A 24,558-nucleotide genomic window follows, 5' to 3' on the forward strand; every position below is an offset into this window, starting at 1 on the left:
CTGAAGACTGGTAATTCTTACCTAGTTCGATTCCTGGCGAAACGGGCTGCCATATTAACCGAAGTGATCTGGACCGAACTGTTGATCACAATAAGCGATATATTTTCTATGCTATATGGGCGTGACTTCGGCAGTTTAATAACAATATACGAATTATAACGTTTACCGTTGCCGTCCAGACGGTATAATGGTTAGGGTAGCTTACTACGGTACGGAAGGGCTCGATTCCCGGAGAAGATACGGTCGTCCCTTCATAGGAGACAAAAGTGGCCACCTATTCAGTGTCTCCACAATAAAATGGCCAACACTTCTGACATCTGAAAATTTGAGAGGCCAGTGCTGAATAGGCAAGTGCCCGCCACTGGATTTAAAAGGTTTGGTTTTATTAGATTACGGCAAAGCGCTCGAGGGCTATTTTAAGGGAGGGATGCCTTCGTGGAGGACATTCTAAGTGAAACTGGCTTGTATACACGTTACACATGGGGAAACCCACGTAAACGCCTATGTAGCCAGCCCGTTCGCGGGATTCGAACCTCGGACCGAACTACCAGTGTTCAGCGATGTTACCGCTCGGCCGCTGGTGGGCACTGGATTTAAAAGAAAGAGAAAAAAAATTAATCGTGATCACATTAAGCGTAGTCTACTGAAATTCAGCAAGGCAAAGCATACAATGGCTGTTTGTATAGGACCACGCAGTCCTCCATTGAGGCTTTTCTTATGGAAATAAGTTTGTATTTGTATTTTATACAGGAGTAAACCACACATACTCGTTATCCATGTACACATCGACCTATTTTCACTTAAAACGAATCCCAGAATTGCACAAAAATGGCATTGCGCATTCCCTTAACTTCATCCATGTACACATTGACCTAATTACACTTAAAAAGTCAAAGAAAATTGACAAAAATCCAATTCTTCTTACTCTTGTAAAAAGCGCCAAACAAATAAGTGGGCGATTCTGCCCTTTACCCAAACTTCTACAAGTTAGCAGGATTTAAGTGGGTGGAACTATTGGTATTTAGTGGTATTTTACGTTCAATCACTATTGCACGTAACTTAAAGGGTTCAAAAATACGTTGGTTAACACTTCGTTAGTATTTAGAGTAATTGAATTATAATGAATTACTTGATTACGAACCGCTGTTTGTTTCTAATTTTTTTTCTTGAGGGAAGGGGCTGTTCAGAATTTAAAATATGAAGCAGAATGAACATCTCAAAGAATTTATAATGGATTTATTGTATTAAATAAAGCAATTTTTAATCGAAAACTAATAGTTTCCTTCTCATAAAAATGCTATTTTAATGCGCTGATTAAAGACGGTTTCTGTTATAGGATAATATGCGCCAAATACTCTTCTACAGAAATATTACATGCGCCAACATTGCCTATTAACTAGCGTTAAATTTAATGTGTTGTTCTTAACTTTTTCAAAAAGTTCTTATTTTCAAAACAAATATTGCATAATAAAATAATTTTAAAGCTGTCATTCTATTTCTTTGTTTACTGAAATAACTAGCCTAAGAGAAGCTTTTGTTTAAGAAAGTTTTACCAGAGCTGAACTAAGCTAATGGCGAGATTGTGTTTTCTAGTTCGAAATATCAAGTTGGCAATGTGTGCTGTTGTGAAACGGTAAAGATCTGTCAAATTTAATGATACTTTTTCATTATTTTGACATAGAAAAATATATTTATTCCTATACTTCCTAAATAAACATTAAATAATAAAATACTTAATGAAATTTTTCATTTCTAAAAAGAAATACGCAAATTAACTTCATTCATCTGTTTAACGATCGTCCTACTTATTTGTTCTTAGTTTTAAAAATCCTATAATGGCCTAACATAGCAAAAATAAAAATTTCAGTTTCATCGTTATTATCTTAAAAATAACACTTGCAGATATACAAAGATTAATTATCTGAAAACATTCTGCTACAATATAAATATGAAAGTTGAAAGGCATCACTGCATATAAACATCTGCAAAATTTTGGATACTTTCTTCTGAAAAAATACAGTTAGTTATGCTATCTCATTTCTTTAAACCATCGCATTGAAAATTATAACTTCATTTCTGAAAGCTGTCGAATTCCTGTCGCAAACCCAGATTATGTTTTGTTGATTAATTTTCAGTTAAAAAAACATGGATGGATTTGGCGACATCTGAATATAATTGAAGACAAGCTTTCTCAATCAATACTGATGCTCTGTTTCCTTCCCATAAAAGAGGAGCATTTTCACTCATGACAATATAAATACAGGCCGGTTTTTCTTAGAACGTTCTCCACGAAAGCATTCCTCTCTTTAGCAAATAGCTCTAATTATTTTGCTTGCCTCTAGAGTAGAATTGGGTGCTCTTTCCCATTGGCGACAAATTTTATTCAATTTTGGTGATGAAACCCCCTTTCTGGTTACCATGATAGTTTTAACTTGATTTTTAACTTCCTGATTTTTTTTAAGTGAAAATATAAAGGCAATGCGCAATGCAGAGTTTATACAATTCTCCGATTTTTTTTTTTCCTTTTTTTCCTTCTTAAGTGAAAAGAGATCAACGTATGCATGGACAACGATTTGTGAAATTCTTCCTTTCTGGTGCCAATCTTGGCGTCAAAAAAGAATCGCCAAAAAACCAATTGTAAACGTTTACGCTTTGCGCTATTGAATGAAACAATACTAGAGCAAGCTACCATATTCCTTTATCACTTTCATATATATTATTGCAAGTATTTTGTTGTAAGCCGCCAGCCCAGTACTGTGCACTTCGAAATGAATGATAATGCATAGTTCAATGGCGAGTTAAAAATATTTATTAAAATCATATTAACTGCCATGATAAAACCGACTATTTTCAGTAAACTAAGTATCTGTTGAAATGCATGGTGATTATAATGTAAGAGAAGAAATTTGGATCCTGTTCTGTTATCGGGGCCAGATTCAGAAATGTATGCATGCATGCATATATGTGTTTACACATGCATACGTACGTCATATATAAATGAACCCATACATACTTGCATATATACACACATTTCTGAATCCGGTCCCGATAACAAAACAATACCGAAATTTGATTCTTTACTTAGAGTACTTTATTTAAATGAGATTTAAGCCTTTAATTATATTTCCTCATAACGAAACCCAAAAACACTTTTTAGAGAAAATTAAATTTTGAAATTCATTTACACTTGTTTAAACGTAGTATCTATTCAAACCGAAATAAAGCTACAGCTTAATTTTTATTTTCATTTTTTTAAAATAAGCAAAAACATATTTATTAACATAAAACAAAATACCTAATATATTTTTATTATATTGATTTTTTTAAAAAAATAAATTAGATGGTAACAGGCCTGCAATGAATGCTCAATTGTTTTCTGTTAATGTTTATAATCTACATATTTAGTGAACTAGAATGTTAAACTAAGTGTTGTACACATTCGGCAGAATTAACTTCTTAAAAATATGAAATACACCGGATGGTATTTTTCGTTATTTAAACCGCTCAAAGAAATTAAAACATACTAATGCATTAACAGTAAACAATTTTTCCTTTCCTAGAAAGAACAAGCGAGACGGATAATCGGAAATTCAAGAGTTTTGAGTTGAGAAAATTGAAATTTTCCAACATCACGCAACGGAAAATAAATGAATGCATTTCTTGAACACATATTATCAATAAAATACCTAGTTATTACTTTCATGAGCATTAAACTACTGTTTCTCCACCTTATGATTTGCAGAATTTATCGGAGGATTTGTGCATAAGAAAATATGAAGACTTATTTAGCGATTTTTAAGCATCAGTAACTTTTTTTAAAGCAATTAAATATAGAGACAAACTGATAAGCGTGAAATTGTATAGAATTGAGTACAAGCGATATAAATTTTAAAATAAATGTTCAGCATATTTTAATTTATATTACTCTCAGTAGAAGGTTATTGTGCTCGAATTTTAAGAAAAAATTGCTTTAAGCTATTTAAAAAATTTTCAATAAACGTATAAATAATAATGTAAATAATTAGTACTACCGATAAATAATGAACAAATACAACAATAAACTTTCAGCTATGTATGGCAAAGATCCCAAGAACCAGAGTTTTAAGGTTCAGCTACCTTTCTTTTTAACATATTCTATATACATATGCAAGCATTCACACAATTTACCTAGGAAATATCACTGACATCTCTAATTTCATCATTACCACTGATATTGAAATTATTTCATCTTAAAGTTTTTAATAGTAACTGCGAATAATTATGCATTTCAAAATTTTTGTAAAAAGTGAAAATTTTATTTCACCATAAATTTCGTGTAAAGGAAAGCAATAAAACTTCGAAAAATTACTGCATAGTTCAATGACGTGTTAAATTTTTACTGAAACCATCACACTTAAATTTACTTGGCAATAACTGCCAAGCAGCAATGAAGTAATTTAAAAACAGGATTCCTCCTACCTGTTCGGAAACAGCTCTGAAAAGGCAAGATCCATCCTTAGCTACATCGTTTCTATAAAGCCCCAAGAAATCTAAAACGGAATCCATTTTAGCCAATTTTACCAATGAACTCTTAAATTGGAGAAGAGTTTTCATAGAATTCTTTTTTCGTGTATCTTTTCGTGAACTCATAGCTAATTTGCATTTTCTTTGATAAAACGCGCCTCGGCTGCTCTCTTCGTTCTCATTGGCCGGGTCGCTGGATGCTCAACTTCCAGAAGTGTGTGACGTCACAACTTACTGGCATTAATCCAAATGCAGCAGGTGTTTTAACTAAATGAAACTGAATGAAAATGTGGAAATAGTGGTCGACGGAGTGTAAAACTAAAAAAGAACGGAAACCTAAACTAAAAAAGAACGGATACAATTAAAGTTGTATTCGAAATGAATATAACAAAAGCAAATGTTACGAAAAATTTAAACATAACTATTTTTAATTTAAAAAATCAAATTATTCTGTAGCAAGTGCGCAAAATATGCCCCTAACCCTCGTTTGTAAATAAAATAATATTACAAATGTTTAAAATTAACAGGGCTTAAATTCAGCCGGAGTCCAATATTTCTCAGCTTCGGAGCAAAGTGTAATTTTGGCCGAATATCCAAATGAGACGAGCTGCGGTACTTTCAATACCTGAATCGCAATATTAACAGGAAATTCTATTAACAAAGCGGCTTTTACTTAAGCAGTTAGTAAATTTAGCATCATTATCTACTGAATATTTGCTTCACTTTTCTCGAGAGAGCAAAATAGGCGAGGAAACTTGAGACCGGGAGTTAGAATGTTGAGTCTCTAGAAAAAGTAGTGTTGCCACATTTTCAAAATTGCTCACCTGGACATTTTGAAATAAGGATGCTTAGAAAAATAAAAAGTATAGGATTTTCCTTATTTATTTATTTATAGTGAGAAGGAAATAAATATTTTTTATTATTATACTTATTATTTATAATTATTATGATTTATTATATTTGTCTTATTATAATTTTATTGCGTTTATTTTTATGTTATACATGTATTTATTTATTATTAAAAATAGTATATTAATTAATTAATTTTAAAATTAGAAAAATGCTTTGTGTGCTTTTGTTTCATAAAAAAAATTCTGAAAAGTATAATTATCTCAGTTAAACAAAAGGTATTAACAACAGTAAGACAAAAACTATAAATTTTATTTTTTTATTAGTGCAAAGAAGCTTTGTCCTTGAAGGACTATTGTTTTCGTTTTGTGATTTTGCGTTGAATCACTATAAATGTCCATTTCACTTTTCAAACTATTGCGATCAGATGTTAGAGTCTTGCATTATATTTGAAGAAATTAAATAATGAAAAAACTTCGTAAATGTATGTCTACTTCTCGCATTGTGATAAAACAACGGTACATAGAGCCATCGAATTTTGAATGACATAATACTCCTACGAATATGGGCATGTGGAAAACCAAATTTGAAATTTGGAATTTGTTTTTGAATTTGAATCGGTTTCATATTTTGTAAAACTTTAACGAATTTTTGATTAACAAACTCAAGGATTTCAAAGCGAGCAATGTCAAAACTCTACGGCGGGGGGGGGGGGGACCTTTTTATCTTCAGCGGGCGCGGAGCTGTGTATCGGAAATTTTAAAGCTATGCTGATTTTAAAATTATTTTGCGACATTGCTACTGAACTGAATTTTATGGTTTAAGTGGAAAGAACATGATATTTAATAAATAAAGATAACACACAAAACGTTAAAAAAAGCCCCTTTGGACGTAATTTAAAATCTCAAACCTTTCAGATTTTTTTTGTTTATGTTTAAAAAAAAAAAAAAAAAAAAAAAAAAAAAAAAAAAAAAAAAAACTTATAAACTGAAACCGTCACATTCAATTTACAATAAATATTTGAAAGTTACAAATTAAAAATTCCATTTTTTTGTCACTTCTGTTTTTGAGATAAGTTTGGGTGAAGTTATGTTCAATATCAGTTAAAATAAAATACTGGCGATTTCTTTTACAAATTTATTCTATTTCATCACAATTTGAGAGTTTCTCCAAAAACCGAACTAATAAATTTTAAATCCCGACCATGAACTTAAAAACTGGATTTTCCGGTAAAAACCGACTTGGCAACGATAAGGAAAAGAAATATTTTCTCACTTTACCACGACTCTGAATTACCCTTCCCGGGTGTTTAAAAAGGTAAAAAAGTACACTAATGGAACCGAAACCAACTATGATCTTCCTGTTTGGTACCGGAATCAGTCAAACGCATGGATGAATGGAGCAATATTTAATGATTGATTTCATCAGTAGTTTGTTCCATCTGTGGAAAAGTTTTTAAAAGAAAAAAAACTACCAAGGAAGGCAATTCTCATTCTAGACAATGCCTCATCCCATCCTGATGCAGAACAGTTACGAGTATGTCTGCCGATGAACCAGGACGTTTTTGAGGCATTGGTGAAAAAATACAGTCGTAAGCATCTTTCATCTCTTGTCCTAGCCATGAGGAAGGGTATGATATGATCGAGAAACAGAAGAAAATATATATGTTGGATGTTGTTGGATGGATAGCTCATTCTTGGATTGAAAACGAGCAAATAATCATTCTTTCCTGGAGAAAGTTGCAGGACCATTCAAGAAACGATTTTCACGAAAGCAAAGAAGAGACAGAAAATTGTGAAACAGTTGACGTACTTCAGAAAATTCCAGGCTGCGAAGAAGTTACTGATGATGATGAAGAATGAATGGGACAAGATGGAATTTGTGAAATTTTAGGACATGCGGAAATAGTTGCACTGGTAAAAAACAATGTGCATAAAAATGAAGAGAACTCTGAAAACGAAGAGATTGAAGACAACGAAAAACTGAAATGATGACCCATAATGAAGGACTGAAGGCCGCCGAAGGAATGCTCCGTTACATGGAGGAGCAAGTTGCATCTGGTATAGAAATTTTGTTCCTCAGTCGCCTACTGGATGAAGCTGCACGAAGACGGAATGAGTGTGAGAGATAATCTACCATCATTCAATATTTTTCTACCGAGAACTACTAATAATTTTTCATATCAGGTACTATATCGCTTGTAATCTTTGTAACGCATATAATGCTTATAATTTATCCTCATTTTTACAGTGTATAACTTATTTTTATAATACTTACTTTTATAACGTTTAGAATTAACATGCTGTAAAATGTTTGCTTTTAAGACGGTAATGTACACCGCTTATAACTCTAAAAATATCGGGTTGTCGAATGTTTAATTTCAGGGATACCGTTGTATCGTTTTACTTTACCTTTCTAATAGTATTTTTATTTTGGAACAAGCCTTTCCTATACATTCTAACTTCACACCTACGTTTCCCTGCCAGAATGAGTTTTCAGGATACGATTTGTGCAAATGAGGTAGAAACAGTACTTACGCTGAAGTCTGGGTTACTTCAGTAGAAGAGCGTGTTCTGCCTTTCGGCCCTTACAAATTCTTTGGTACTTCTACGTGCTTGCAAGTATACGTCGGTGGTGGATGAATTTCTGTAGTTGATTCTGTGCAGCTTCGGTGATTAAATTTATGTAGCGGTAGTTTAGTTTTACATTTCTTATTTTGAGTTAAAACCCAAGTGGAGGCTTATTATATGTCCGAGAGGGGTCATTTGTTAGTTACTTTTGAGTTGGAATAAGAGGTAATTGAACCCTTCTCCGGAGTTGTTACTTTCAGCATAAGAGCTCAGCAAATAGTCGCTATGTAGTTCTTCAGCATTCTAGCTTTCAAGGAACTCTAGTTTAGCTGAAATATTGCAATATATATCATTTGTAACTTTTATGTCGAATAACTTTTGCGGTGTACCTCTCTTCAAATCATGTATGAAGATTTGTAAAGCTAAAAAATATCATTTTTGCTTTCCGAACGATAACCTACATATATAATGATAAATACAAATCAGTCCAATTCACGCTAAAAGCAGCAACAAAGGACGGCAATAATGCAAAATAAATTAATACATTCAAAATCCATCCCATATTCATTGGAATAAAGCATCCTCAAATCCTTAAAACCAGAAGCAGCACAGTGGCAAACTACATGAAACGGGCAAAATATGCCGAAACCGAAAATGAACAAGAAAAATTTACCTCTTTCGCCGCATTGTCATCACGCTGATTTATTTACTTCTTTTGTTGGGGCAAACCCCTGACATTGCTTGGTTATGAATTGAACCTCTTCTTACTTCTAATTACACAAATTTTGTCTTTCAGAAAAACGGAATCAGTCAAATTCTACCTTTTCAGAAAGTCCTTAATAGTTGACAAAAACTCTTAAAAATATTTCAATGATATGTTGGGGCTTCTTTCTCCCCCCCCCCCTTTTTTTTTTCTCCGAACGAATTTTGTAGCCATTGGTTTCATAAAATTTTGGTAGAGAAATTGCCTTTATTTTTCCCATTCTCAGGCGAGTTTTTCCTAGAGTTCATTTCTATCGAAAATTTTTAATTTATCAATTTTATCTGCAAATGATTCCAAATGTACTCAATATGATTGGCTCAATAAGATTGCTCAATGGGAAGGAGCTTGGACTCCGCTATGGCATTACATTTAAGCAGTTACATGATATATGAGCATAATGCTTAGAAGCATTGTTTCTGATAAAGTTCATAATGCGACAATATGCTCATTTTTTTTAACTGGTTTGTTTCAAGTTTTGTTATAAAATATTTAAATATATATAAATTCGTTTATTTTGCTATAAATAATGTTATGAATTCTGTACATTGATAGTTGATTTTAGTGTTGTATGTGAAATTGTTGTATGTTTCCGTATAATGTAGCATGAAAAAGTAAGAAAAAAAAAGTAAGAATGCAGGGACAAGTCTATTTAACATTGAGTAAATGGCTCTCTCGATAATTTGAAGAGATATCGCCAAGCTAACAACGATTTTGGCGAATAATTTAGTCGCCAAACTTGACAGGAAATCTCCAAAAGTCGCCAAACTTGGAGACCATTTGGCAACATTTTCGTCCGGCCTCTGTATAACTGTAATGGATATTATAAATGAAAACTATACTGATTCTCTGTAAAGTATTCGGCCCTCGAATGCCTGACAATAATTTTGAGAAGCAGAAACTACTAGAAATATCTCGGCGGCTGGGTGAAACTATATGAGATCGGAGAGAGCATCTGCTGTCAGTTGTTATTGTGATTTGTTAGTTTAGAGCAACACCGGAGTATTAAGATACCATGAAAGCTCCGTCATTTGGATGTGCTTTGTATTGTTTTATGTTTAACGTTCTTAATAGTTTAAAGCGTAACTACTGATTGTAGTCTGTGGTACTACAAGTACGAACACCTGTACGAATACTTCTGTAGAAAAAACAATGAATGAGAGTTCTGAATAATTCTGAAGAACTCAGTTCATGAGAATTCTGAAGTGTTGCTTTTGATAAAATAAATATTATCGTCCTATCATCGGACATGTGTGCACTCAATCTCTCACGAACCCGTACGCAAGCAACAATAGAATATAGATTTACAATGACGCGAACACTCATAATAGTACAGCTCCAGATCATTTGGTTACTTCGACGTTGTTTTACAGTTTTTTTATTCATATACCGTTCAATATTAGGTTTTGGCAATACTATGTGCTTTCTATCGATACCAGATATATTGAATTTACATTATCTACAAATGTAACCCAATTCCAAAGTCTTGAGATTTTTTTATATTTTCTAACCAATGGTATATTCGTGGCCTTCTATTCGTTTTACTAAGAAATCGTTTTCTTCTAACTATTTAGCAATAAAAGTTATATTTTCTTAATACATTCCCTATAGTTTCTGTATTTAGCAGCTTACTAAACATTCCTTGGGCGTTTATAGTTCATTTGACTGCACTGGTTTGGGGAATTACAAATGATATTTTTAATATTCTGCCTTTCTTCGCGGCTAGTGAAACGGCTTTGCCGCCCTGTTCGTGATTTGCGTTCAATCAAATTTCTTCTAAGGTATTTCGAAATTATAACAAGAACAGTAAATTTGTTTACATTCACAAGCTCACCTATCTTGCTCTAAAATTTTACGCAATTCCAATAAAAAAATTATAAATTTTCTTACGTGAAAGTAAAATTGCAGGAATTTTCGATCCGTCAGTTTTAAAATCCCTCTTTTAGTCGTTTTACCAGAAAGAAACAAAAAAAAAAAAAAAAAAAAAAAAAAAATCCATTATCGGACGTTTAATTAAGTTTTTTACCGCAGTGTTCCAATACTTTCTTGACTTTAATTTCGCATTTAAAGACAAGATATTAAAATATCTCACTCGTTAACTAATTTTATATAATCTTATTTATCATATTACATTTTCCATGATATTTCGACGCAGGGGAAAAAAAAAAAAAAAAAAAAAAAAAAAAAAACATTTAGTTTTAGAACAATAGCTGAATTTTTATTACTGAAAGTTAGAAAGTTTTCTCTTCTCCAATACTTTTTTGACTCACTGTATTTCTCACTGTAATTTGCAGTACTTCGCTGTAATTTGTAGTTTTATTCACTGTATTTTGCAGTACTTTCGTAATTTTGGGTCTCTTACCGTTTATATACTTTTCCATGAGTTTTTTTTTTTTTTAATTTAAATTTTGAGCTTTATTATTTTTTCGCATATTTTGTTGCTATGCATAATTATTTACAATTCATTTATCAAATCTAGCGTTCGGTATTTAAATGTTTTATGGAAAAACTAGGAAATAGCCGTCAACAGCTTTGTAATTTACCCCAGCTTGTTTATTAGATATTAGTCTACAAATATAAAAATGGAAAATATTTTCACTCTTAAATTAGTATACCATGATGTGCATACTTAATATAATGATCAGTCGAAAATTCATAAGTTCTGATATTTGCGCGTACATAAATACTACGCTGCATTCGAAGACTGTCGTTTTTCAACTGTTCAATTCCAGGGAAACGGGGTGGCTACAAGGGCGTTTTCGTGGATTTCTCTATGTGTAACGTGTATACGAGTCATTTCCGTCAGCAAACGCTCCACGAAAGTATTCCTCCCCTTAGGCAGGTAGCCCTCCAGTGCTTTTCGGCAAAAGAAAAGAATCATATCAAACCTAGTCTTAAAATAGAGCCCTCTCATCAAAGCTGAAAAGTAGGTAATAAACTAATTGATGTAAATTTCTTGTACTTAATGAACGTATGCATTATAACATTTTGTTGATGTGGCTTATCTCACTTGTTTGACCTAATAAGAATAAGTCCACGAATTTTATTATAGCAAAGAGCGCATGATTGCATGTATCTGCCAGTGGAACGGTGCTTGAGCATCTGGGTTCCTAGGCTCAGTGCATTACCCCTACTAAGACCAGTTGAGAATTAAAAAAAATTAAAAAAAAAAAAAAAAAAAAAAACGCTATTTTATTAACTAGCTCAGTGGTCGGCAAACCGTGGCTCGAAAACCAAATGTGGGTCTTTGGCTCCTTGAGTATGGTTCTTCCTCAAAATAGCACATGCGGGCGCGAGCACGTAAAAGCAAGAAAAGCACTGTCATTTAGTACTAAATATCCTGTCGGTGATGCAAGAAAAAAAGCAGTTGAGGGCATTTAGAAGAAACAACAAAAATCAAGTTCTGTATTTAATTACTGGATGATATCTTCCATTAATGCTTATATTGCAAGTTTTGTGATTAATCAAGGGATTGCTAAAAGAGAAAAAACATATACAGACGGCGAATACATAAAGAGTTATTTTATAAATCCATCTGAAGAGCTATTTCGAGATTTTAAGAAAAAAGCGGATATTTAAAAAAAAAAAAAAATTAAAGAGTTACCATTATTTGCTAAATTGGTGAACGAGAGAATAGTCAAAATGTCTTCGAATATAACCAGTCAGCAAGTCGAAGATCTTAAATTGGTTTCAGCTTTATCAATAGCACTTGAAGATTCTTGTGACATAAATGATGCAGTGCGAGTTTCACTTTTTGTACGATTTATTTCACCAACAGGTCCCAAAGAAAAACTTTTAGGACTATTGCCACTCAAAAGTCGAACACGTGGAGAAGAAATTCTGTAATTGGATGCATCGAAAAACATCATATTCCACTCAATAAAACTGTCTCACTTGCAAAAGACGAGGCGAAAAGTATGACCGACTTAAAAAACGCGTTTGTTGCTATTTTGGAAGAAAAAAAAAATCACTCACGAGATACTTACTTACCATTATGTCATTCATCAAGAAGTGTTGTGTCCGCATACATTTCCAGAAGAAATTTGAAAGTTATGGAATTATTGATTAATGTTATCAACTCCATTATAGCTAAGACTCTTAATCATCGCCAGTTTAAAGAATTTTTAGTTGAAATGGAGAGTGAGTACGCAGATCTGCTGCTGCATAACAAATTACGTTTATCAAGAGGGAACGTTTTGAAACGTTTCGCGTTCTTATTAACAGAAATTAAAGCATTTCTCCTCGAAAATGATGTTAATTACCCAGAACTAACGAACAATCAGTGGATCCCAAAAATTTATATGGCAAACGTTACGCTTAATCAAAAACTACAGGGACAAGGAAACACATTTTCTTCGATGTTAGAAGAAGTTATTTCACTTGAGAACGAATTATCTCTTTTGCTCAAAATTCTGAAAGAGAAACTTTGATTCACTTTCCGAGCCTGTTGAAACATCGACAAGAAAATCATTCTGATCCTGACATTCTCTATTTCAAAACAACAGTTTTAAATATCAGAGAAGTTTTCCTCAACGGGTTTCAGGAGTTCAGAAACAATAAAGCGACTTTAGCCTTTGTTAAAAAAAAAAAAAAAAAAAAAAAAAAAAAAAAAAAAAAAAAAAAACCCTCTTCCTACTACTTTAACAGAACTAAATTTTTCTCTCTTTAATATTAAGATTGGTAACTTTAAAATCCAGTTGCTGGATTTAAAAAATTAGGAATTATGGTGCTCGAAATTTAAACGCCTTTGAGCTGATATAGAAACATTGGAGAAAAACAAATGTGAGCTCAAGTTCACAGCACAAGTGGTATGTTTTGAAATACCTGGAGAAGGAAGGAATGTTGATTTTTAACACATGGAAATAGTATTCCTGACTCATATAATTAGCTGAAAAGTTTAAAAGCGTCATTTTAGTGTTGACAACAATTTTCAAAATTGCGCCAAAGCCGTACCTTATACTATACTAGTATTTTACCAACTTTTAGAACCAGGAAGATTCTTGAAACGTTCACTATATAGGGTTAGATGTCCTCCTGATTCGAAGCAACTCTTGAATTTAAACACTGGCTGTTTATTAACCGAATAAATCATTCAGGTCCCGCGTTAGGCTGCCAATTTATAACCAGGGGGCCATATATCTAAGCATTGTTAGCTTCTGTTATTTTAGGACAGTTACAGTTTTTTCTAAAAATATTTTTAAAATTTTATCTTGCTATTCCTTTTACTATTTTAAAATATCTGTCTTGTCTTTATCTATTAAAATATCTACGCGCTTGAAAGCCGTGAGGTTACCTAGTTACAGCTTCTTATCTGAAAATAATCTTTCAAAAGGGACTGGAGAATAAATAAATAAATCTAAAAATGAAAAATTTTTAAGTTTAATTGAATAACTGAACAAATAGGACACTGTATTAAAAGATTATGTAAACATAATTTAAAATTTGAAGAAATGAGCTGCGTATCATTTGCGCATGAAGACAAAGAAAATAACGACTTTAGGTGATGAATAGCTTCATAAACTTTAAACGTGTACAAAATCTCAATAAACTGCAGCATATAAATTGATTTTATCCTTATATTTCCAACACAGAGAAAATATAAATAATAATTAGACTCGTCAAATGTTACATACAAGAAATTATCTATTAATGAATATTATTTTACGGTAGGATACGAACTGCGCTAAATTTAATTGAAGACCCCTTTCTTATCTAATCAGAAGATCCCCTTCTTAGTGCCAACTGCCCTACAACGACAATAGCCAGCTTTTCCATCCCCCACCTTGCATACGATGGGAGAATGAACAAAGATAATAAAGAACCGCTCCACGTTTTCCTGTCCCCCTTTTTCTAAGAACCTAAATTCCCAAGAAGATGGGTGCTATAAAATTTATTTATGACCATTTATGGGTCATTTATACCCATAAATGGGACATTTTATTGAAATTACAAGCCTTTATTTTCATTTATCAAATATTGTAAAAATTGTGCATACAAAACAAATATTAATTCAAAATCTGGTATATGCTAAAGTAAAAATGAATTTTTTTACACTCATTTTAAAGTTTCGTGATGCTTAAAAGAATAATGAGCCAGGTCTTGTTTATTCTCTATAAGAATTAAAAATTTTCTAAGTTGTAGATTTTAGCTGCTGATATATATATATATCAGTTTTGAATAATAAAATTGATAGATTAATGACATACATAATACTGATACATATTCAACCTATCAAAATATCGGATTTGTAGCACCTTAAATAAGTTTTCTTGTCTAGATAAATCTTAACAAATCTTCTTAGTAGAATGGTTTTAAATTTCAAATTTACCATTTTAGGTAAACATTTCTAATTGAATTAAAAAATTATCTTTATTAAATGTAAAATTGAATTTCTTAAGTGGTTCTAAATTCACTCTAATATTATTGTAATATATACCTTATTAAGCTTTCCATTTTTAATCATTGAAGTTAATTAAATTTCTTACAAACAAATTCCATATTTTAATATTAGAAACATTTAAATATTTATTCTGTTTACCAGTTACTCTACCTGATATACTTTGGCATACATTTAATTTCTAATACATATTTAATTAATAAACTGATAATTATGAGCATTTGCGGAATTTTCATAATTAACAGAAAATATTCGAACTCCCTTATATTCATATCTTCGGATTTTCAATTCCCTTTTAATCCATTCCTTTTTCACATATTGTTGCACTGTATTCAAGTTTTCATGTATGTATAATTTATATATTTTGTATTGTATTTATGCCAATTTATATTTAAATGATAATTTTTACAAATTCTTGCGTCATGACTCTAGTTAACAGATGTTTTTAACACCTTGGTAAAGCTTAATCATCAGCTTATTTTCCAACCTAGTTTCAGGCTGAACTATTTGTAAAATTAATTATTTGAAATTATTTGTTAACAAAGATGGTCGCTAAATCACGCTAATAATATTTATAACTGTTATTATTTATAATGCAATGAGTTCATGTGATTTATAATATCATTCATTTATAATTTTTTCCAGCAGTATTGAAATTAACAGCAGATACTGATAATGCTTTACATTTAGATTACAATGATTTAGATTGTCATTGCCTTCTTCGTTGATGCTTTTATGTTACATTCTTAATATATCATAATGGCGTACAGATAAGCAACTATGCATACCTTATGACAAGTAGTCATATTTTTAACCAGTGTATTTTAATTCCTGTTGACTATTAGTACATTATTCACTTGTTTCATAAGTGCAAATATTTATTTTTTATGTAAATGTACGTAAAATAGCAATAAAACTTTAGTTATGCGGAGCTCCTGATCGATTGTTTGTTTCAAATTGAATGAAATTAAGCTTAATATTACTGTTAATTGGCTTAATTACTGTTAACATATTAATTTAATAATATGTTTCTAATATTAATTTCCTTATTTTATTTCAACTAAAATAGAAATGGGTGGTGAGTGAGTAGTAAGCACCCGTAACCGGTAGCCGGAAGTGACATCACAGAAAACGGGCGTGATCTCCGTCATCTTTGATCACATGAGAACAAGAAGTAACGTAGTTGGACTGAATGACGTAGACGGAATGACGTCATCAAAGTTTCGTTGTTCTTCTGTGGCAACGACCCTATTTTCCAAAGTTTTTATTTTTTGTGGCAACGACAATATTTGTTTATGTTTATGGCAACGAGCTCTTAACCACGTGTTTGGAATGACATCATCCATTTCTTGTTTGGGCATGTTGTCTCACAAAGATGGCGTCTGCCGTATCACACCTTTATATGCCTGCGCTCAGGTGTATGGATATTTTTCTGTGGACCAATCAGATTCTTTGAAACATGACCTTACCGTTTCTTAACCAATCACCGTTCAGAAGAAATAAAGAATTCCTACCCAATATAAGAGAAAACGAGAGACTATCTCGAGAAACGGTCCGCATTTCTTTCCTTGCTGTCGGCCTTGAGTGTACGTACCTGCTTTTGCTTCTTCGACCACCGTCTATCATTCTTCACAGCTTTGAATGAATCAGCCACGAAACCACAACGCACTAGAAGTAACTTTTTGAGTATACTGTATACATTTTGAGTATACTTTAAGTATACTGTTTTTAAACTTTTAATCTCTTTTAAAAATAGTTGGAATTTGCAATGTGTGCTTAATCTGCCTCTACTTTTTTCAGATGGAAAAACCTATTTGAGAAAGAACCTATGCCTTTGAACGATAAAGTGTTGAGCCATGAAGATCTTGTTCGCACCCATGATGCTTCAAGAGAATCAGCTAGCTCTTGTGCCAAAAGAAAAGCAGAAGAAACAACCCATTTCGAGAAAAAAGTAAGTTTGCGAAAAGTTTAAAGTTTATATTGTATGACACCCCATTTTTTAATGTATTATATACTAACTGACTTAATTTTTTCTTTCAGCGCAAAGGACTTTTTACTCAAGACGCTTTTCCAGAATTACAAGGGAAAAGTGACTGTGCACATTCGAGAGTATCCCAAATATGGTAAATCTTATTATCCGACAAGACGAGGAGTGAACTTTGAGCCAAGGTGTTTGAATATTCTCGCAACCAACATGACAGTGGACAAACAAGACCTGCTGACACTCAATATGGAGTTGCTTACACATATGAAATAAAATTTATTGTTTAGTTTGTTGCAAATATATATGTGTAGTACTTTTATTTCATTTACAATTTGTTTAGAATTTTACGCGAATGAAAAGAATTATTTAACTGTATAAGATTTGATGAAAGATAAATCAAACAACAGAATTCTATCACTTGCAGTCAAGAGAGTGTTTGATGTAATAACTCTTATATATTTTTGATAGTTTTACTTATTTTCTTTCATTTATGAATTACTACTTAGTTCTTTTCAAAACTATTTTTCTGTGCTCTATGTCCGGATTTCAGTTTCACGCAATGCGTGCTCCGTATAGGGTATATTATGCCTAATAAGCTCATGATATGAAAGAAATCCAAATTCTCTCCGCATTTCTACTGTATTTTTTAAAATTTCAATACCTAAGAACCTGACTATAGAAATCTTTTCCATGATTTAATATCTTATACTATAAGATCTATCTCTGTTATTTTACATAAACTAAATTACATCCTACAATGAACCTGGTGAGTTCTCGCACAGGCGTGAATTAAATACAAACACAGAAGAAGGGTGAAAATAACCCTTTATTAATTCAAACTAATTAACAGTAAGGCACGGACTTCGTGCGTTACAAAGACACCGACCACTTGCTGTGGAAACTAAAACGTGGAATATAATACAAGTCAACCTGAAATAAATAGCGCTGAACACTGGTAGTTCGGTCTTATCAGAGTTATCGGTTCAAGTCCCGGCGAATGGGCTGGTTGCATGGGCGTTTCCGTGGTTTTCCCCATGTGTAATGTGGATACGAGTCAGTTTCCCTTAAAAAGACATCCACGGGGCATCCCTCCATTTCCGTGTACTGCCTAATCTCGGAGCACGTAATAAATGAAAAAAAAAAAAAAAAAAAAACACCTGAAATAAATAGTGCAAGAGGGCACTTAAGTTGACGACTAAGAGGTGGACTCACAGGAATCTAACCGACGTGATACTAATCTGATAAGGCCAAGAGGCTTACTAACGTGATCGCGAAGTAACAAGGAAACGTGCGCTTGGCTAGCGAAACAAGCTCTGAAAAAACTGAGGTATTCACACGTTTAAATAGCACTTCACTTAACTTTAAATTTACATCCTGGCAAGAGAATTTGAGGGGAATTTGAGAAGTTTAGAACAGGTAATCAAATTTAAAATAAATTTGTTATGTAAGATAAAGAAAACCCTATAATTTCCCTTGCCAGAATTTAACTATCGAATAACAAGGCTTTAAAAGCCTGGATAAGATAGCTAAATTCTAAATCTACATGTGAGTTCACCTTTACAATCTTAATCTACATCTTAACTAAATTTAAGGTTTTCCAGATGGACAATGTGGCACATACTTACAATATATTCCTCTTTTAGCAATTCTTGTTCTGTCTCCTTTCAGGATACCTGGAAGGAGACAGGTTTCCAGGATACCTGGAAGGAAAAAAAGTTTAGTACGTCTTACACATATCTTACACTTGCCACACTTTCAATATTTTTTTAACAGTCCAACCTTTCCTACATTTATTCAATTCACAATTATGGAATTCTATTCAATTAAGAATTTCTATCCGCATTAAGACTCCCTCTTGCTCTCCAGCATTGTGTACTGTAAAATGCGAGCGTGCTTTATGTAAAACGAGTACAACATTTACCGACTACCCCACATTTACTTGTTAGAATTAAACCAACTAGAAATAGACAGACACCCTACAATCAAATCTCAGCCTGAGTTGCTAACGCTAGTGAAAATTAACTTAGTGTTGGCTGGAGGACCTAACATTTTACTTTACATTCCTTCTCAATTTATCTTAACTTTCTTCTAGTACTTTTCATAAGTAAGATAGACTATTCTTTCATTCGAAGCACAATTTCAAGCATACAAAATACTTTAAGTATTTAAGAATCCAAACATTTTTACATAATTAATTTCTTACTTTACTCGCTGAAAATAAGCATAAATTAATTACATGCACGAATTTCTAACACTTAACGAACGCAGTTCGTTTTCTTGATATCATACAAACATTTTCCTACCACACTCTCTACGACTAAAGTTAACATTTCGTTGTAACTCTGTGAAGATTATTTTCTAAACTTTCTTGCTTCTTATAAACATTTAAAGCTACTGCTACTACAAAAATTTTAAATTACTTGCATAATGCAAAAACAACTCTTTTTAGCTTTTTGCCAAACACAAAATTGTAAGCTTCTTGCTAAATACATAATTGTAAACTTCTTACTAAATACAAAATTGTAAGCTTCTTCTCTACATATAATAAAAGAAAGAGTCTGTGTGTGTGTGTGTGTCTTTCGTTTGCGCTGCGCGTAAGCTAATAGACCCACGGCTACGAAATTTGGTACATAGATAGATGCCAGTGCACCTCGAATCAATTTTTTTCGAAATTCGAATTCGAATTTTTTTTTTTTAAATTTTATGTTTTGTGACAAAATCGTGTCATTTTGAGACATAATGGGCTATAGGAAAGCAAGATTTAACTCTACACACTCCATTTTCACATCGTCATGAAACGTAGGCACTTAGCTATTTTACGAACTTAAAATAAATTTCGTGTTTCAATAAATCGATTAAATACGAATTTATTTAACAAAGGGAGCTTAACACCTTTTCAACGGGATTTTTTCTAAAAAAGTTTATTTTTAAAAATGTACAGTTTATTTTCCTTTGATTTTTGGACACGTTAAACTTTCATCCTTGCGATTGTTTTTACATAAAGAATTTTGAAAAAATTATAATATTTTGTATTTTTAAAAAGTTTTTTAAATGAAGCTTGCGAGTACACTTTATCAGGGTCAATGTTCCTTCTTACCTTCTTCGGGAACATACAAGGACCTGACTCGGAACAGAGAGCTTACTAAAGCTATGTTCACTAATTGTGGTAAGTAGACAGGATACACATGAAGGGTATACAAAACCCTTTATTTTTCTCTATATACAATAAGTTCCGTACTTCGGAATACACTGACCCGCTACTTGGGGTCTAACGTAAAAGTATAAAAATAAAACTAAACTCTAATTTAACTTTAGAATAATAAACGTGGAAGACTGGCCTTATATTAACAGGAAGCGTATGTAGTACAGAGACTGTGAACACTACAATACGTTTTAAAATTTATCAAGAGGATTAAAACCTCTGGCCTGGAAGGCAAACAGCAACTAAGTAACTTCTAAGGTAAGCGGCCTGCTTTGACTCACTGCTTCCTCTCTCTCGCTTGGCAAAAGGCCACAACTTAAATACTTGGCGTTCGCCAGACAAACTTTGCATAAAAACCTTAACGCTTATTGTTAAGTTTAGGATTGTGTATCCATAGATCGCCAATAGATGGCGGTAGTGTTTGTTTGTAAAAAGAAACTGTGATGTCAATTATGTATATGTATCAGTTCGTCTTTGGTGTGCGTGAATAAATGTTGTGTGGAAGAACGCTCCTCTGTTTATTACTTTAACTGCGATCCAGTCTGTTTATTAGAGATTTACACATATTTTGTTTATGGTGCATGCAAACCGGGATTATTACGAACCAGAAAATCGACAGACTGAATATTTCGAAAATAGAGGGCGTTCTTGAAAATTTGAAAAAGAAACGATCGGTTGTTAGACAATTAACTACGAAACTGATAAGCAAAGTCGAATCGAATTTAGCAAATAATATTCCGCTAAATGAGAAAATTGAGATAATCGAGGATTTATATGAACAGTTAATTGAGAAAATCAATGAACTGAAAAGTTTAGATTCAGAAATAGAAACGAAAGTAACTTCGGAGGAGATTGAAAATGAAGTTACCTTAAGTCAAGAATACCAGGATAAAACTGTTATATGGAGAGGAAGAATGCAACGATTTTTGAAGAAGAATTCGGAATCTTCTAGAACAGTTTATCAGAACGAAACGGCTAATGTTGCACTTCCAGTTGAAACGAAAACAGTGAAGTTGCCACGTCTGCAAATCGGAACTTATTACGGAGATTCGTGTAAATGGTTAGACTTCTGGAACCAGTTCGAAAATACAATTCATAATCATAGTGGATTGAGAAAAACTGAAAAATTTGCGTACCTAAAATCCTTACTTGGAGGTAATGCTTTAGCTGCCATTTCCGGTTTCGCTTTAAGTGACCTGAATTATGATTCCGCAGTAGAAATATTGAAAGAACGTTTTGGAAGACAAGATGTTGTTATCACTTCGCATATGAATAAATTATTATCCCTTGAACCAGTGGGAAACATTTCAAATGTTAAAGCACTGCGTAAGCTGTACGATGAATGCGAAGTCAACATTCGAAGTTTAGAATCGTTAAACGTTACTTCTGGAATTTATGGAAATATTCTCTGTCCTATCATTTCGCAGAAATTTCCAGAGGAATTAAATTTGGAATTTAATCGAAGTCGAAATATGGAAGCAGGATTTGATATAAAGGAACTTATAGAATTCTTAAAAAAGGAAGTTAACTGTCGAGAAGCTGCAAGTTTAATGAATTCTGCGAAAACGAATCAGAAACCATACTTTCGTCAAAATGAACAGCGCACGAAAGTTTATTCGAATTATAAACCGAAAGTTCCGACTGCTTCAGCTTTATCAACAATTGGATATAAATGTATATTTTGTGACAAAGAAGATCATACGAAATATAAATGTACTGAAGTGAACTCTGAAGAGAAACGAAACATTTTGAAACGTACAGGAAAATGTTTTCTGTGTTTTGGATGTAAACATTTAGCTATCAACTGTAAGAACAAACAGTTTTCCTGCAAAAAGTGCCGCGGTAAACATCATGAAAGTGTGTGTGTGAATCCCGCATCAGCTGTCTCCAGTGCAAAAAATAAGGAAACCGAAACATCGGTGGAAATTGTTCAAAATTCTTCTGCCAAAACTGGATCTAATATTATGCTTCAAACGGTGTATGCTGTGGCTGAGGGCAGAAATAAGAACTGTATTGTGAGATGTCTTCTTGACGGCGGTAGCCAAATCTCTGAAATTCGAGAAGATTTATCAAGAAAATTACAGTTACCAGTGAAAGGAGAAACTATTTTAAATCTGCATACCTTCGGTGAAAAGAACGGGAAACATTGGCGTCGAAAGAAAGTTGAACTTACGCTCCGAAATATTAATGACCCTGAAAAATCCATAAATCTCGAAGTCATTGAAGTACCAGTCATAACAAATGCCGATATACGAGTACCAGATGTAGAAATCAAATCCAACCTCCAAGCATTCGGCATCACTTTGACAGACTGTGGTGGCGCCGATGGAATGAGTCATATTTCCGTTTTAATCGGCGCGGACATTATGTGGAAAATAGCAAGCGAAGAAATAAAAAGGATAAACAGAAATGCCGTAGCTATGAAAACCTTGTTTGGGTGGTGTATACAAGGCAAATTTCCTTCATCAGACTTTCAAATCCATGATGCGTGTTTAAACGTAAGTGTAGAAGAGAAACTTCTAAAAAGCGTCGAATCGTTTTGGGATATTGAATCTATAGGAATTAAAAATATTTCTGACGAAGAACAAAATGAAATGGCCATGCAAATATTTAACAACTCGATTACACAAAAGGGTAATAGATACGAAGTTAGACTTCCATGGAAAGATCAGAATGTGACTTTAAGAGACAATTTTAAGAATGCTGAAAGACGATTTTTAAATCTGATCGAACAATTTAAATCAAACTTGAACTTTTATGCGCATTATAAAGAAGTGATTGACTATCAGCTTAAGGAAGAAATCATAGAAAAGTTCGATCTTGGTACTCCATCTGGGAGACGAACTTACTACATACCTCACCGTGCTGTCATCCGTGAAGATCATAATTCTACGAAACTTCGCATTGTTTATGATGCTTCTTCAAAGGAAAAAAATCATGAATCTCTAAATGATAATTTACTACAAGGACCAAATCTTCTTCCTGAACTTTTGAAAGTTTTAATAAATTTTCGACTTCATCGAATTGCATTTACGTCAGATATTGAGAAAGCGTTTTTACAAATTTCTGTTGCACCTGAAGATCGGGATTCAATGCGATTTTTGTGGATTGATGAGAATTCAAGTTTGAGCAATCCGAGAATTCAAGTTTATCGGATGTGTCGTGTAATTTTTGGAGCAAAATCAAGTCCATTTTTGCTGAGCGCTTGCATTAAGCATCATATAAAGAAATTTGAAGACATCCATCCCAGAACTGTAGAAATGTTAGAAAACTTCATGTATGTTGACGATTTTATTTGTGGATCAGATACGGAGGAGGAAGCTATACAGATATATCGTGAAGCCAATGATATAATGAAAAAGGCATCAATGACTTTGACCAAATGGAATTCTAATTCGGATACTGTAAAAAACCAGTATAAATCAAGTGACAACTTCGTTAGCTTTAAATTGCCTGACTGTGATTCCCCCTCAAAGATTCTTGGACTTCAATGGGATACAATTAAGGATATCTTCTGTTTTAATTCTAAGGACGTTATTGATTTCATCCAGTCAAGTGACCAAACAAAATGTTGTGTTTTAAAACCTGCTTCAAAAATCTTCGATCCTGTTGGGTTTCTTGCTCCATATGTTATTCAAGCAAAAGTTCTGTTTCAGGATTTATGGCTGAAAGGTGTTGATTGGGATGAAATTATCCCACCAGAATTGCAAGACAAGTGGAATAAATGGTATAGGCAACTTTGTGATCTACCTAATATCCAGATACCTCGGTGGTATTTTCGTGATGTTGATGAAACACCTGAAACACTAGAACTACATTGTTTTTGTGATTCATCTCAAAGTGCTTACGGAGCAGCAGTGTACGTGAAATTCCGTAGCTTAAAATATTGTGGAACAAGTTTAGTGATAGCCAAGAGCAGAGTGACACCCCTGAAAAAATTATCTTTACCAAGACTCGAGCTTATGGCAGCAGTGTTAGGTGCAAGACTTGTAACTACAGTCCGTGTGCATTTTACTCAAGCTAAGATTCATTTATGGACAGATTCTCTTATTGTGCTTCATTGGATAAAGAACTCACCACGGCGATGGAAAACATTCGTACAAAATCGAGTGTCTGAAATTCAAGACAAAACATCCCCGAGCATGTGGCATCATTGTCCTGGCTCAGATAATCCAGCCGATAAAATCACACGTGGTGTTAAAGTGAGTGATCTTGTAGTAGATCAAGTGTGGTGGCATGGACCTCCATGGCTTCATCAAGATGAAATAAATTGGCCTAAGGTGAACGAGCATT

The 24,558-nt window shown here is 33.0% G+C and overlaps 1 protein-coding gene and 1 long non-coding RNA gene across 4 annotated transcripts in view; one reads left to right on the forward strand and one right to left on the reverse strand.

Moving 5' to 3' along the window:
- Positions 1-4,667, reverse strand: part of LOC118194004 (uncharacterized) — a 114,916-nt gene extending 110,249 nt beyond the window's left edge. Inside the window, exon 1 of one of the 2 annotated variants that reach the window (XM_035365176.2) lies at positions 4,459-4,667. In XM_035365176.2, coding sequence (XP_035221067.2) covers positions 4,459-4,629 — 171 coding nt within the window. In that variant the 5' untranslated portion in view covers positions 4,630-4,667. The remainder of the gene's footprint in view (positions 1-4,458) is intronic. The other variant, XM_085820156.1, reaches the window with a different exon arrangement.
- Positions 4,668-5,091: 424 nt separating this feature from the next.
- LOC118194003 (uncharacterized) lies at positions 5,092-18,656 on the forward strand. 2 transcript variants are annotated; one of them, XR_004759034.2, is made up of 3 exons: positions 5,092-5,366; positions 16,880-17,030; positions 17,120-18,656. It is a non-coding gene; the product is annotated as an uncharacterized LOC118194003 (long non-coding RNA). The 2 variants fall into 2 exon arrangements; XR_004759033.2 differs by lacking the exon at positions 5,092-5,366 and adding an exon at positions 16,606-16,753.
- The last annotated feature ends 5,902 nt before the right edge of the window (positions 18,657-24,558 follow it).

Source organism: Stegodyphus dumicola, chromosome 7 (genome assembly GCF_044657685.1).
Source record: "Stegodyphus dumicola isolate Sdum_Otavi_A_Nest chromosome 7, ASM4465768v1".
Classification (NCBI taxonomy): Eukaryota; Metazoa; Arthropoda; class Arachnida; order Araneae; family Eresidae; genus Stegodyphus; species Stegodyphus dumicola.